At 42.3% G+C, this 13,124-nt stretch overlaps 1 protein-coding gene and 1 long non-coding RNA gene across 2 annotated transcripts; both read right to left on the bottom strand.

Annotated features, from left to right (window-relative positions):
- Positions 1-242: 242 nt before the first annotated feature.
- Positions 243-9,263, bottom strand: LOC125178799. Its single transcript, XR_007157025.1, has 3 exons — positions 9,133-9,263; positions 2,026-2,097; positions 243-356 (listed from the first exon to the last, which is right to left on the bottom strand). It is a non-coding gene; the product is annotated as an uncharacterized LOC125178799 (long non-coding RNA).
- Positions 9,264-11,717: 2,454 nt separating this feature from the next.
- LOC125178798 (GATA zinc finger domain-containing protein 14-like) lies at positions 11,718-12,889 on the bottom strand. Its single transcript, XM_047883445.1, has 2 exons — positions 12,861-12,889; positions 11,718-12,390 (listed from the first exon to the last, which is right to left on the bottom strand). Exons 1-2 carry the CDS (start codon positions 12,887-12,889, stop codon positions 11,718-11,720), a joined length of 702 nt encoding a protein of 233 aa, XP_047739401.1.
- Between the last annotated feature and the right edge of the window lie 235 nt (positions 12,890-13,124).

The following is a 13,124-nucleotide window of genomic DNA, read 5'->3' on the forward strand; positions in this document are numbered from 1 at the left end:
GACACAATTTCCTCGAAAAAACGAGCTTATTATTGATAATTGAACAAAAGCACATTAATAATAATAATAATCTCAGTTGATTATATACAAGCCAGCGAGATACATCGTTTTTTTTCACTTAAAGGCGTTAGAATTGAAGGAAATTTGTCTTACTCGTGGCTATTATAGTTATCGGTAAGGCTACCGCCACGGTATGGTGGTGAGGCTAACCTTATGGTCGTCGGGGGGGTAGCGGCGTAAGAGGTCTGGGGGGTGGATGGGGGATGAGGGGCGAGGGGGGGACCGCGCCCCCACTATCACGATGTAGTCCAGCAGGCGGGGGCACAGGGGGCGCCCCCCGTACAGCTCGCAACACACTGCCGGGTAATATTTATAATATAATAATATACATAATACTAATATAATATACATATATGTACCCCCGTGATATTCTCATTTTAATAAATTTAATTATTTATCGCTGCAGATAAAGCGACAAAGATATCAAAAAGCCCATTTTTATTTTCCATGCTACAATATTGCTCAGATGTCTTTTTAACTACAGTTAAGCGACAGCCCGACGTCATCGCGTTATCCTAATTAGCACACCATTATATTAGAGCCGCAGCTCTCGTAAGTTCTTTATTCCGTAACACTTGGATAATTTTCCTGCACATTTTTTGTGCCGTACCGTTCAGTGCTCGAGATTCAGTATGCGTTAGACATTAGGCGACATACTTAGCGTAGTACTTTGTTTTAGCCATAGTTTATTCATCAAATTTTCATGAATTTATCATTAAATTAATTAATTTGTTGCCGTCGAAACCTGTAAATGGTTCTTTATACCTCTTAACGATAAGAGGGATAAAGAACTCACGAGGGCTCTATTGTAATGACGAGCTAAACTTAGCTAAAGGATAACGCTACGACGTCGAGCTGTCGCTAAACTCTATAAAACTACATTATAAAATATCTCATACTGTATAATATACATCTACATGAGGAATTGTGGCGTGAGGAATTATGACGTTATGGCGTGAAGAATAGAGGTGAGGAATTGGGACGGGAGAAATTGAGCTTAAGGAATTGGGGCGTGAGTAATTTTGCGAGGAATTGTTGCGTGAAGGCTCTGGGTAGAGGAATTAACTCAGTGCTCTATTTTATTCATGATTCTCTGACCTCGCGGGCCAGATGTGCACAGGCTTCATACCTGCCAGCCATGACCGCTGAGTCATGATGCTGATTCATGAGTACGATCTCACAACTATTGTTTTGCTTAGTATAGTATGGGACATGATAATATAGTATATTTTATTTTAGTACCTATAGCCGTAGGGTCGCCGGTTCTTGTAATGTCTCGTAACATGCTCACAGAATGTCTTATAACTCATAATTTGATCATATCTATTCAAACTGACTTGGCTGCTATGAAGCTACTTGCGTGTTAATAAGTATATAGTCTATTAAGTCTAATAAGTATATTAAGTCTAATAAGTATAAGTATATAACTATATATAGTCTATTCTTGAATGCGTTTATACTGTTCGGCTTCTACAGGCAGTCTGTTCCACATGTTCTACATATGAACTCACCGGGAACTTGAGAAATTGAAAAACATACGGTCTGTCCTCAGATTAGTTATCAAAAGTTAATAAAATTCATGTTGAGTTTTACCAGGTAATAAACTAGCGTTACGATCCAACCAGTTGAACTATCTTGTATCCAGACATCAGGATCCAACACAAGTGAAGTTGCACCAAGTTCGAAACTTAACTCATCAAGTAGGAACAAGTTACCACCTGTCGTCAAACTTTAGCATACCTACAGGTGGACAAAGTTGCAACCTGACGTAAAATTCAAACACACCTCGAGTTCTACTACGTTACAACCTGATGTCAGATTTAAACATACGTCAAGTTGGACTAAGTTACAACGTGACGTCAGATTTAAACACACGTCAAGTTGGACTAAGTTACAACGTGACGTCAGATTTAAACATAGCATAAGTTGTACTAAGTTGCAACTTAAGTAAGCTAGGGTACTCACTGGCTGAGGCAGCGTGTCACTCATGCACTCAGCGTCTGGGGAGGTTGGGGGCAGGACAGGCTGGCGCTCCCTCTGGGGAAGAGTTAATCTCATAATAACATCAGAGCGAAGACCTTCAGCAAGAAAATTATGAATTATAAATACTACTGAATAATACTTCAAAAACATTAGGATATTTTCGCTAGGGAATGCCGGGATATAGAGTGCCAACCAAATTAATGGTAAAAAAGTAAAATTCAACTTTTTCGTTTCGTACTCTCACCCCCTAAAAGTTTTACTTTTGACTTAGAAATAAAGCAAAAAATTTTTTGAACAAGATATTTCAACATTTGCCGGTTGCACACGAACTATATTTTTCTGTTTATAATGCTCAGTTGATATTTTTTACGACAATACCTGATTTTTATGTCCAGTGAGTAAATACTTGTTTACAGTAAATTAACAGTTGAATTACATATTCTTTGCTGGCAATGTTTTATTAAAGTTTATTTTCTACTAGACTCTTTGTTTGACCAGAAATTCCACCGTTACGTATAGTGCAGCAAAGGCCTGCACAAGACCGCATGGTGAGGTTACAACGCTTCGCTTATATCTTGCTCATAATTTGTGTTACAGGAACAAATCAAACAATGGCGAATTTCTTGTTTAATGTACGAGTGCAGTATATCAGTGAGATATATAGTAGAATACCTTCATATTAATATTATATTATCTTGGTAATGAGTCAAATGATGTTCACATTAGTGCTCCAGGTGCCTATGAAAGAGCACGGTGCATGGATGGTAAAAATATTATACAGCTTAAAAACTTACCCCCAGTCAATCCCAGTTTCATCTTACACAGTCTGAATTCAAATGGGCTTCAGCAGTTCTATGCATTTACTGTGCAGCTGTATCTTAACACATATGGTACACATGCACGTCTGCTGCAACTGCTGTGTGAAATGATCTGCAGTTGCTCTAAGGTCTTAATTGTTGATCATGTAACAGTTAATAAGTGAATTTCCAGTACAGCCCCGAAGGCATTCATGCCCATTTATGGTCCTGGAGTGAAACTCTTATGGGGCTTGCTTTCTTCGATCCAGAAGTTATACTAATACAGAAAAGCGCAAAATAGTGCTGCCTTGTCAAAACCCGGTGAAGTTGAATCTCTGGATTCAACTTCGCCGTCAACTTTGTGGATTAACTTCATCCCCACCTTATAGAGTTGAATCTCGGGCTGATAGAACTGTGTCAAAACTCTTCCCAGCTCTGTCAAACTTCGTCTCAACTTACATACACAAGTTTGTTGGGGCAATGCAAATTGAAACTGGCTTCCTATACAGCAGGAGTCTGACACCTGGAATAGCATAGAACAGTACTGCATCAATTGTCAAGAAGTGCTGAAGCTGAAAATTGTAAATGATGATGCTGAAAGTGGTAATTTGATAACGATCGAACTTCAACTCCAAGTTGAGGAGCAGTACGTAAGACAGGTCGTCAAATATCATCGCCAGAAATTTCCTGCGTCCAAGAAATCTGTTACTACTGATAAACTTTCAAGTGACTAAACCAACTGTACTTTATTACAGTGTGTAGTGACTCAGCGACAGTAGTGCATGCACGGTAGCATTTCAATGGTGCAGTACACTGAATAACAATTAGTTGACTTACACTGTTAAGCATTTCATTGAAACTGTTACCGTAATTGATTTAAGCTCCATTCGTAAAAACTCAACATTCATGGGATTATTAAATTTTTAGGATTATGCACTCTTCCTATGTACATGAACAAATCTCGACCATGAGACCAGTAAAAATCCAATTTCTTTTTGGTTGGCACCTAAGCAGGGAATTAAAGTTGGAGAGAAAGCTGTAAATTATATATTCGCATCTCAATTTTACTCATCACACCTAAATATAAATGTAATAACGAAACCACAACAACTAAAGAAAACAATTTTTTGACATAAATGGGTAATTTTGTAGCGTGTTTTCATATTCAGGTTTAAGGGAAATCCAATGATAAATTTTCTGCAATCTCGGGAATCTCCGGCGGCTGTAAAGATTCCTTCGTTCGAGTGCGTGGTCCATGCCTTCAAAGGCACCGCGAGTCTTACTTTTTCGCCAGTATTTTAGCAATTCGTCTATTTCCATTTTGATACCCCAAAACGTGATATAAAAGTCCTGGTCACATCTAGTTCAGAGAGGCATCAAATAGTTGATCATTATGTTCATGACAATTTTCAGGTTATAGTTGCCACGTTAATTGTCGCCCTCCTCCCGATACGGTGGCCGGACTTGGAGAAGGGAGCGCGAGACGCGCGATCTCAAAATCTCCTCACTTCAGCCCCACACTAAGAAAAATTAATGGGTAATGTTGTCCAAATACGTCACACTTTCTGCACTTAGCAATGATATGCCTCTTTACTCGACCAAACTGGATCAGGATAACGCACACAAGTGCTAGAATTAAGCGCATCGCCATTTGGACAAATTTCACTCAGATCTCTGGGTACATTGGTAGAAAATATTTGTAATTCTAAGACAATGCCGTGACACGGGATTTCGAAATCGTAGATCGCACCACAACTTAAAACCATCGCTTAACGCGCAATTAACCGTCACGAAAGTAGCGACCATCGACTGTCTCAAAGCTTAAGATTATTGTAGCACTTACCACCAACGTTTAATTTAGGACCATCCTAAGAATTTCAAACATCGTAAGACTTGAGATCGTGGCAATTCAAGAAGTCAAAATTCCAAAGTTGGGAACGAAAAACTCGAGATTTTCGTGAAACTTGGGATCATCTCATAACTAACGTCCATCGTATAAGTGAGCATTATGATCGTTGATGCCACAGCTGAGGCCGGACGTGTCAACTGATAAACGCTACCAAGTGACGCCCAACACTGATAAGCCTTAGCTCCTTGCCTGCTGTGTAGTGCAGTGCAGCGGTGTAACGGGTGTGTGCTGTACAGTGCAGCGGTGTATACTGTGCAGTGCAGCAGTGTATACTGTGCAGTGCAGCAGTGTATACTGCGCAGTGCAGCAGAGTATGCTGCGCTCAGCACATCACAGGAGTGCCGATGCCCACCACGGACAGGCAGCACAGCCGGAGATGTCCGAGCATCGTGCCAGCATCGTATGACATCACGCACCAGCTATTATAACACTCAAGGAAGTATAGCGCCATGTTCGAGGTGTTGAGACACGCAGGGTCTACACGGAAACGAAATGGTGGAAAACTCCGACTGGATCCCCGTTAGCTGGCACCGGACGGCCCAGTGATGGACAGGGTGAGAGGACTGCCTACCGGGAAGGAAATACATGCAGTAATCCATCGCTATATCGCGCTTCGCCTATATTAAGGTGAAAAAAACCTTAATAAGAAAAATCATTCGCGAAATCACTAGTTCGCTAGGTTTTTGAGAAAGTTTATCGGCAGATTTAAACAACCGCGGAACTCAATCGGCAGCAAGGGTGTGGGGAGGGTTTGCGAAAACTTAAAACAATGAAAACTAATCGAACAATTATAATATGAATACTTGAATAAGTACCATCAGTTGATCAATTACCCATCGCTGATTTCACGTATTGCGGCCGAGGTCTGCAACGTAACGCCGCCATACATGAGGAATTACAGTACTATAAGGCTACGGCCGGACCAAAAGCGTTCGCGCGTACTGTACAGTACTGTCACTGCAGTAGCGCAGTGGTTATAGGGCCGCTGTATGCGCAGTGACGACGGTAGAGCGGCACCGAGACGGAGGAGCTAGGCGTGGGTTCGAGCCCCGGGAAGTTCAGTTAAAGTCTCGGAGTCGCTAGTGGACGGCGCATAGTCGCCGTCAAAAGGTGGTGCTTTCAGCATGGCCTTGGGTGTGTGTTCCTAAACACTCTAGGTGTTACCTGGGGGATCTTAAAATACGCAGCTAGGTAGCTAGGTAGACGCTTCAAGACGAGCGGAGCCGCGGTGACCGTATATAGTGGTCGGTCACACCAGACACTAGACCGCACAGCTTACGGCGAGTCAGTGTGTATAAATGAGTGTCAGCAAGAGTAGCGCTGTAACAAGTAGCGCTGTAACAAGTAGCGCTGTAACAAGCAACGCTGTAACAAGTAGCACTGTAACAAGTAGCGCCGCAACAAATAGCGCCGTAACAAATAGCGCTGTAACAAGTAGCGCTGTAACAAGTAGCGCTGTAACAAGTGGCGCTGTAACAAGTAACGCTGTAACAAGTAGCACCGTGACAAGCAATGCTGTAAAAAGTAGCGCTGTAACAAATAGCGCTGTAACAAGTAGCGCTGTAACAAGTACACTGTAACAAGCAACGCTGTAACAAGTAGCGCCGTAACAAATAGCGCCGTAACAAGTAGCGCTGTAACAAGTAGCGCTGTAACAAGTANCGTGCAGGAGGTACACGTGCAGGAGGTACACGTGCAGGAGGTACACGTGCAGGAGGTACACGTGCAGGAGGTACACGTGCAGGAGGTACACGTGCAGGAGGTACACGTGCAGGAGGTACACGTGCAGGAGGTACACGTGCAGGAGGTACACGTGCAGGAGGTACACGTGCAGGAGGAACACGTGCAGGAGGTACACGTGCAGGAGGAACACGTGCAGGAGGAACACGTGCAGGAGGAACACGTGCAGGAGGAACACGTGCAGGAGGTACACGTGCAGGAGGAACACGTGCAGGAGGTACACGTGCAGGAGGAACACGTGCAGGAGGAACACGTGCAGGAGGAACACGTGCAGGAGGTACACGTGCAGGAGGTACACGTGCAGGAGGTACACATGCAGGAGGTACACGTGTATACAACACAAGGCCAGCTGTGCAGGATTGCGCCATCATGGCATGTGTGTATGGAGCACACAGCTGTATGGCACCGGAGCTCGCAAAGCAATATTATACAGGTGGATTGCCACGCACACAAATGATACTCGGACACTCACATCACACACGCAGTACCTACACATATCAAACAATCGTATGTCCAGACATAAATTGTTCCAGTATCGTGGTAGTTGATACCTGACATTTACAAGTGTTTAACCAAACCAAGGACCGACCGTGAAAACGAACATGCGAATATGCGATGTGCAAGTGGCCTTCAACTCTAACTTCAACTTGGTCCTCGCAACTCTACCTTCAACTTGGTCCTCGCAACTCTATAGCTTCAACTTGGTCCTCGCAACTCTATAGCTTCAACTTGGTCCTCGCAACTCTAACTTCAACTTGGTCCTCGCAACTCTAACTTCAACTTGGTCCTCGCAACTCTATAGCTTCAACTTGGTCCTCGCAACTCAAACTTCAACTTGGTCCTCGCAACTTTATAGCTTCAGCTTGGTCCTCGCAACTCAAACTTCAACTTGGTCCTCGCAACTTTATAGCTTCAACTTGGTCCTCGCAACTCTAACTTCAACTTGGTCCTCGCAACTCTAGCTTTAATTTGGTCTAAAATCCGCAGACAGAACCCCAGTTCGTATATAGGTTTATTCAGGCTCTCTTCAAAACTTTTTTTCCACCCCCTTTTTCCGACCAGCCGGCAGCGCCAACAGAACCCCTTTAACCCTTCTTCCTGCCGAACCCCTTTAACCCTTCTTCCTGCCGGACGGTAAACGCTAACAGAACCCCTTTAACCCTTCTTCCTGCCAGACGGCAAGCGCAAACAGAACCCCTTTAACCTTATTTAAACCCTTACCCTATATTGCCACAGGTAAGGCACCGACATAAACCCTAACCAACGCTCAGAATCCTGCTCTCCTATCAAGCTTCATCAAAATCGCCAGTCTGTTAACGGAAGACATTCAGTAATGCGTATAACGAGGCGTCGTAAAATTATCGTACAGTAATTTCTTCAACTGGTTTCCCGCGACATGTTACGTGGCTTCATCCGTAAAACTCGAATATTTTAATCGAACACTCGGCCACATGATACACCAAAATTGAAGTTTTTGCCCAGTAGCGTTTTCAAATCACCAGTCACAATAAGAATTATGATAAAATTGATCGTGAACCATTAACCCCGATGGTCAAACTGAGGGAACGTTTCATCACATCGCTCGGCTCTCTAATGTGTCGACATCCACTCCACTGATGAGGAAGAGGATCGATCCAAGCACCGAGCCTGCTACTCTTATTACTCTTCGCCGTGACATACACACCGCATAAAAAAACTCGTTTACCAAAAACATCACTTACACATCTAACACGCCACTTACACATCAAACACGCCACTTACAATATACAAACACGCCACTCGTGCACCGAAAACGAAATTTACACACCAAAATGTCACTGAGAAGGCCATTTACAGAGCAAACACGCCACTTTCAAACAGAACACACGCGCACAACACACTGCCGGCAAGCTTGTTGCAAGGTCACAGAGGAAGCATAGGCCTGGACTCAATATATAGCGAAAGTAGCACAAACACGTCTGCTGTCCCAGCACAAACACGTCTCCTGTCCCAGCACAAACACGTCTGCTGTCCCAGCACAAACACGTCTGCTGTCCCAGCACAAACACGTCTCCTGTCCCAGCACAAACACGTCTCCTGTCTCAGCACAAACACGNCACATCAGCCACTGTGAGCCACAGCCAAGCGGCGTGTACACATCAGCCACAGCCAAGCGGCGTGTACACATCAGCCACAGCCAAGCGGCGTGTACACATCAGCCACAGCCAAGCGGCGTGTACAAATCAGCCGGCAGGTTGTGTTACATGTAAGCTAATAGTACTAATCTGTCTAAGTAACAGTCTAACCTACCTACCACCTAGTAAAAGTATTGGCTAGTAGCCTACCTGCACCAGCAACACGAGCATATCTAACTAACTTTACTAAACTATCACTTATAATTTAGAACACGCTATTCCACAGTCCACGCCCATGACGATGGCAGGACGATGTAACTTGACGAGCCATCGACCTCGTCATAATGCTGAGACTTTCAGTTTCACGTCCTCCAACAAAACCACAACGTCAAATTAGTACTACAACACATAAAAAACATTTACAGTTTTATTCCCCGAATGTCGTAACTCGTACAATTGCAAGTAGTTGAGACGCTTAGACATGGCATAACTGCAGCCATTGTAAGTTACTTAATAATGATTTACTCACAATGCATATGGAGCAAGAGAAGCGTGACGGCAGCGCGCAGCCTAGCACTTGGTGAGATGCAGGGTACTATCACTTCAGGTAGTTAGGTTTCATTTCATCCATTGGTGACTATCGACTGGGCACTTTGGTCACTTCAGATTCAGAACACTGCAATGACTGCATGAGACACTGACATTCGCGGTGCACAATCACTGCACTCTGCACAGCCCCGGGAAATACTAAAAAGCAGTCACTGCACAGTGCACAGCCTCAGGAATGATTATTACTGACAGGCATCTGAAATTCTGAACTACCTATGCACAATGGCACATGTAACCACAAACGACTAAGCTGCCTAAGCACATGTGTCAGTTTGCCATTATTGATCCAGAAGTGACACTGAAATGAACGTATCAAAGCTTCTAGCAGGATTTAAAACGTACTGTGAATGCTGATCTCTGAATCTATCATAGTAAAAAACTACGGTATCTTAATGATAATGTGTTTCGGGTTATTCTAGGGATAAGCAAGGGAATTTTGGATCCAAACGCACAACCTCTCACGCGTACGGCTGGCGACTGACTGGAGTGATGACGTCGCACTCGCCCTATGGTGCCGTCTGCCGTGGTGCCGTCCTGGTGCGGCAGACACCATAATCACGAAAATGAAGTTCAAACTTTGTATTTTTTCTAGCTTATAGTATTTCTATTTTAAATTACATCTTAGTTTTTTTCAATTCGAATATATGACTCCAATAATGAGCTCTGATTGATTTTAAGGATATGGTGACACCGGAGTGTGTTACGTGGTTTACTTATTTCTACCAGTAAATGCTACCCCAAGATGGTGACCATTTGATACTGTAACTGTGATTGCGATTTTGCGATGATAATGCAATGATTCCACGCCGATTTGATAATATTAATATTAATTTCATGACTATGTGACTTCATCACATGTCAAGATAATCTTGCTATGTGATAGTACGGTATTGATGTTGCGAACGAGACGAGAGTATCTGTTGATAATATTGCGATGCAAAAATATGAAATCACTATGCTGTGATGATTTAATTAATGACGAGATACTGTGTTGATGTGTTGGTATTATGATTAGATGCTGTGGCCAGTTGGATCGTATGTTTCTGGGGCCTGCCATCTTTTCAACTCATCAACCCATTGAGAAAAAATATGCATTTACGTCGACCACTCCATGAACAAACGTCCACATATCCTTTAAAAAAATATATATCACGCCATTGTTGACACTTTTGATGCTCAAAAATGAAGAGAAATGCAAAAAGATATAAATTGAACAAATCTGTGTACTCTACTCAGCATTTGAAGTTATATTTTAAGATAAATTGGCGACTCCACTGCTATATATACTATACTATAGGGTAAAACTATAGGGACCTATTAAGGGATAAACTATACTATAGGGTAAAAGTATACTGTAGGTAAAAAGAAAATAAATAGCCTAATAAGGAATATCGAATGTTCCGAAATCTTCATATATATATCGAAATTGATTAAATTAAAATAAGCAAACGTGCTACTTAACCACAATGTTAACTTCCATGACAGTACTCGACATGTTCTTGTAAAAAATAGTACTGAAAATACAAAATTATTTTATTTATCAATGACCTTTATAGTATGAATGAAATTTAATGGCTCAGCCCGGCGAGCGATATAGTGAGGCTACTGGCAATTGGTTCACAATTGATGAACTCTAACTGTAAAACATCAGTTTTCCATTCTTCATTTGATTCTGTGCTTTGTTAAAATCGGACTGACTGAACCAGCTTCAACCATACCTGAAGATGAGAAGGCAAACCAAGAAGTTGCTTCGCTTCAGTACAGACAAAAGTTCAATATTCAGAAATAGTTTTATGATCAATTTTTTTAGCTTTCAGATTTACGCACATTTCGTCAAGTTATTTTTTAATTCAGACTCATTTCATTCTTTATTTTGAAATCAAATAGAGATGCGTGCCGTTCTGGAACATGCATATTTTTTCAGATCACGGAAACGTGTTGAGGATTCTTCTCTTCTCTTGTTCGGGTGTTCAATAACAACTTTGAAATACTGTCTAAAAATTTCTCCAACTCCTTTATGATTCGCCGTTTGAAAATATCGAAAATGGTTCATTTTTGTTTAAAATATTGAAATTTTATCATATTTTAAATTTCCCGCAAAAAAAATGTTTTTCTATTGGAGTTTTTTAAAAGCTAAATCGATTCGTTTCATTTTCCTCGATCGACCCCATCAGTTGCACCTCTTTGAGTTCAGTCCTCGACTCCCAGGAGGAGGATATTGACAACATGCCGACCTCTACACTGACAAGCTAGTGTCGCTGAAAAACCACTGATGTGCGCTGGAAAAATTCGTGAACTGGCTGGAAAAATTGATGAACTGGCTGGATAACTTAGTGGAATGGCTGGAAAAATTGGAGAACTGGCTGAAAAATTTATTGAACTGGTTGGAAAACTTGGTGAACTGGCTGGAAAACTTAGTGAACAGTTGGAAACAAGTCAACTGCCTAGAAAACCAAATATCGCCTTTTACAAGGCAAATGACGTTGAGACAACATCAACGTACCGTCAATTCAAACACAACAACGTTAAATCCAGTGCTGGTTCAACGATAGATGCCAGGGGTGGGTAGACAACCCAGTGAGCGGGCTGGAAGTGCCCATAATTGGTTGGAAAACGCTGCGAAATTGAGTGAGGTCCTGCACGGAGGACGAAATTGCGGCGAGGGCGCGTCTGGCTGCTGACACGTCTAATGGACGAGCTCATGCTGAGGGTGGTGTTGGTGATGTTGGTGATGATGTTGGTGATGTTGGAGGTGATGTTGGAGGTGATGTTGGAGGTGATGTTGGAGGTGATGGTGTTGGTGATGTTGTTGGTGATGTTGTTGGTGATGTTGTTATGGTGCTGATGCTGGTGATGTTGTTGGTGATGTTTCTGGTGATGTTGTTGGTGATGTTGCTGGTGATGTTGTTGGTGATGTTGTTGGTGATGTTTTTGGTGATGTTGCTGGTGATGTTGCTGGTGATGTTGTTTGGTGATGTTGTTGGTAATGTTGCTGGCGATGTTGATGCTGCTGTTACCGGTAACGTACCGTTGGATGTTTTTGATGTTGTTGCTGGTATTTACGATATTGTTGCTGCTATTGACAATAGTCTTACTGTTATTGACGATATTCTTGTAATTATTGACGATATTTATGCTGTTATTGATGACAGTGTTGACGCTTTTGACGAAAGTTTGGCTGTTATTGGCAAAAGTTGTGCTGTTATTGTCGAAATTTGTGCTGTTATTGATAATATTGTTGTAATTGATGATATTGTTTGTTATTATTGACGATAAATCGACGTTTATGACGATGCGCTGGCAACAATTGACGATATAATTCTTATTATTGACGATATAGTTGCTGTTATTGACGACAGTGTTGACGTTTTTGACGACAGCGTTGACGAAAGTCCTGCTGCTATTGACGATATTGTTTGTTATTATTGACGATAAATCGACGTTTTCATCGATACTCTGCATCAATTGAGGATATTATTGTCATTATTGACGATATTATTGATATTATCGACGAAACACTCAAGTAAGTTCATGAATCATGCTGGCGAAACTCCACGCTGGCCACTACGGCCCGTATTGACTGCTGCCGTTGCCATAGCAACGCAGAGTAGATTGCGCATGCGCAAAGATCTTTCAATGTTCCCTCACCTCGGCCCCTTTTTCGCGTTACTTTCCATAGAGCTAGCCTCCTCCAACACGCATTTATGCTTATTGGAATTTAATTATCATTCAGAAATAAATATTTTCTGTGTCAAGGCTACGTTTAGTTTCTCACATAAGAATGGAATATAGTTCATTTCCCTCAACTTAGATTTAAGAAATATTTATCTTGTATCCGTGGTATGCGTCAGGGCGGAAGTTTACGCCGCAGTACGGTGGCCATGCTCTGCCGCTGGTCAAGCCTCACTCTGC

Source organism: Hyalella azteca, unplaced genomic scaffold (assembly GCF_000764305.2).
Source record: "Hyalella azteca isolate HAZT.00-mixed unplaced genomic scaffold, Hazt_2.0.2 contig12899, whole genome shotgun sequence".
In the NCBI taxonomy this organism is placed as follows: domain Eukaryota; kingdom Metazoa; phylum Arthropoda; class Malacostraca; order Amphipoda; family Hyalellidae; genus Hyalella; species Hyalella azteca.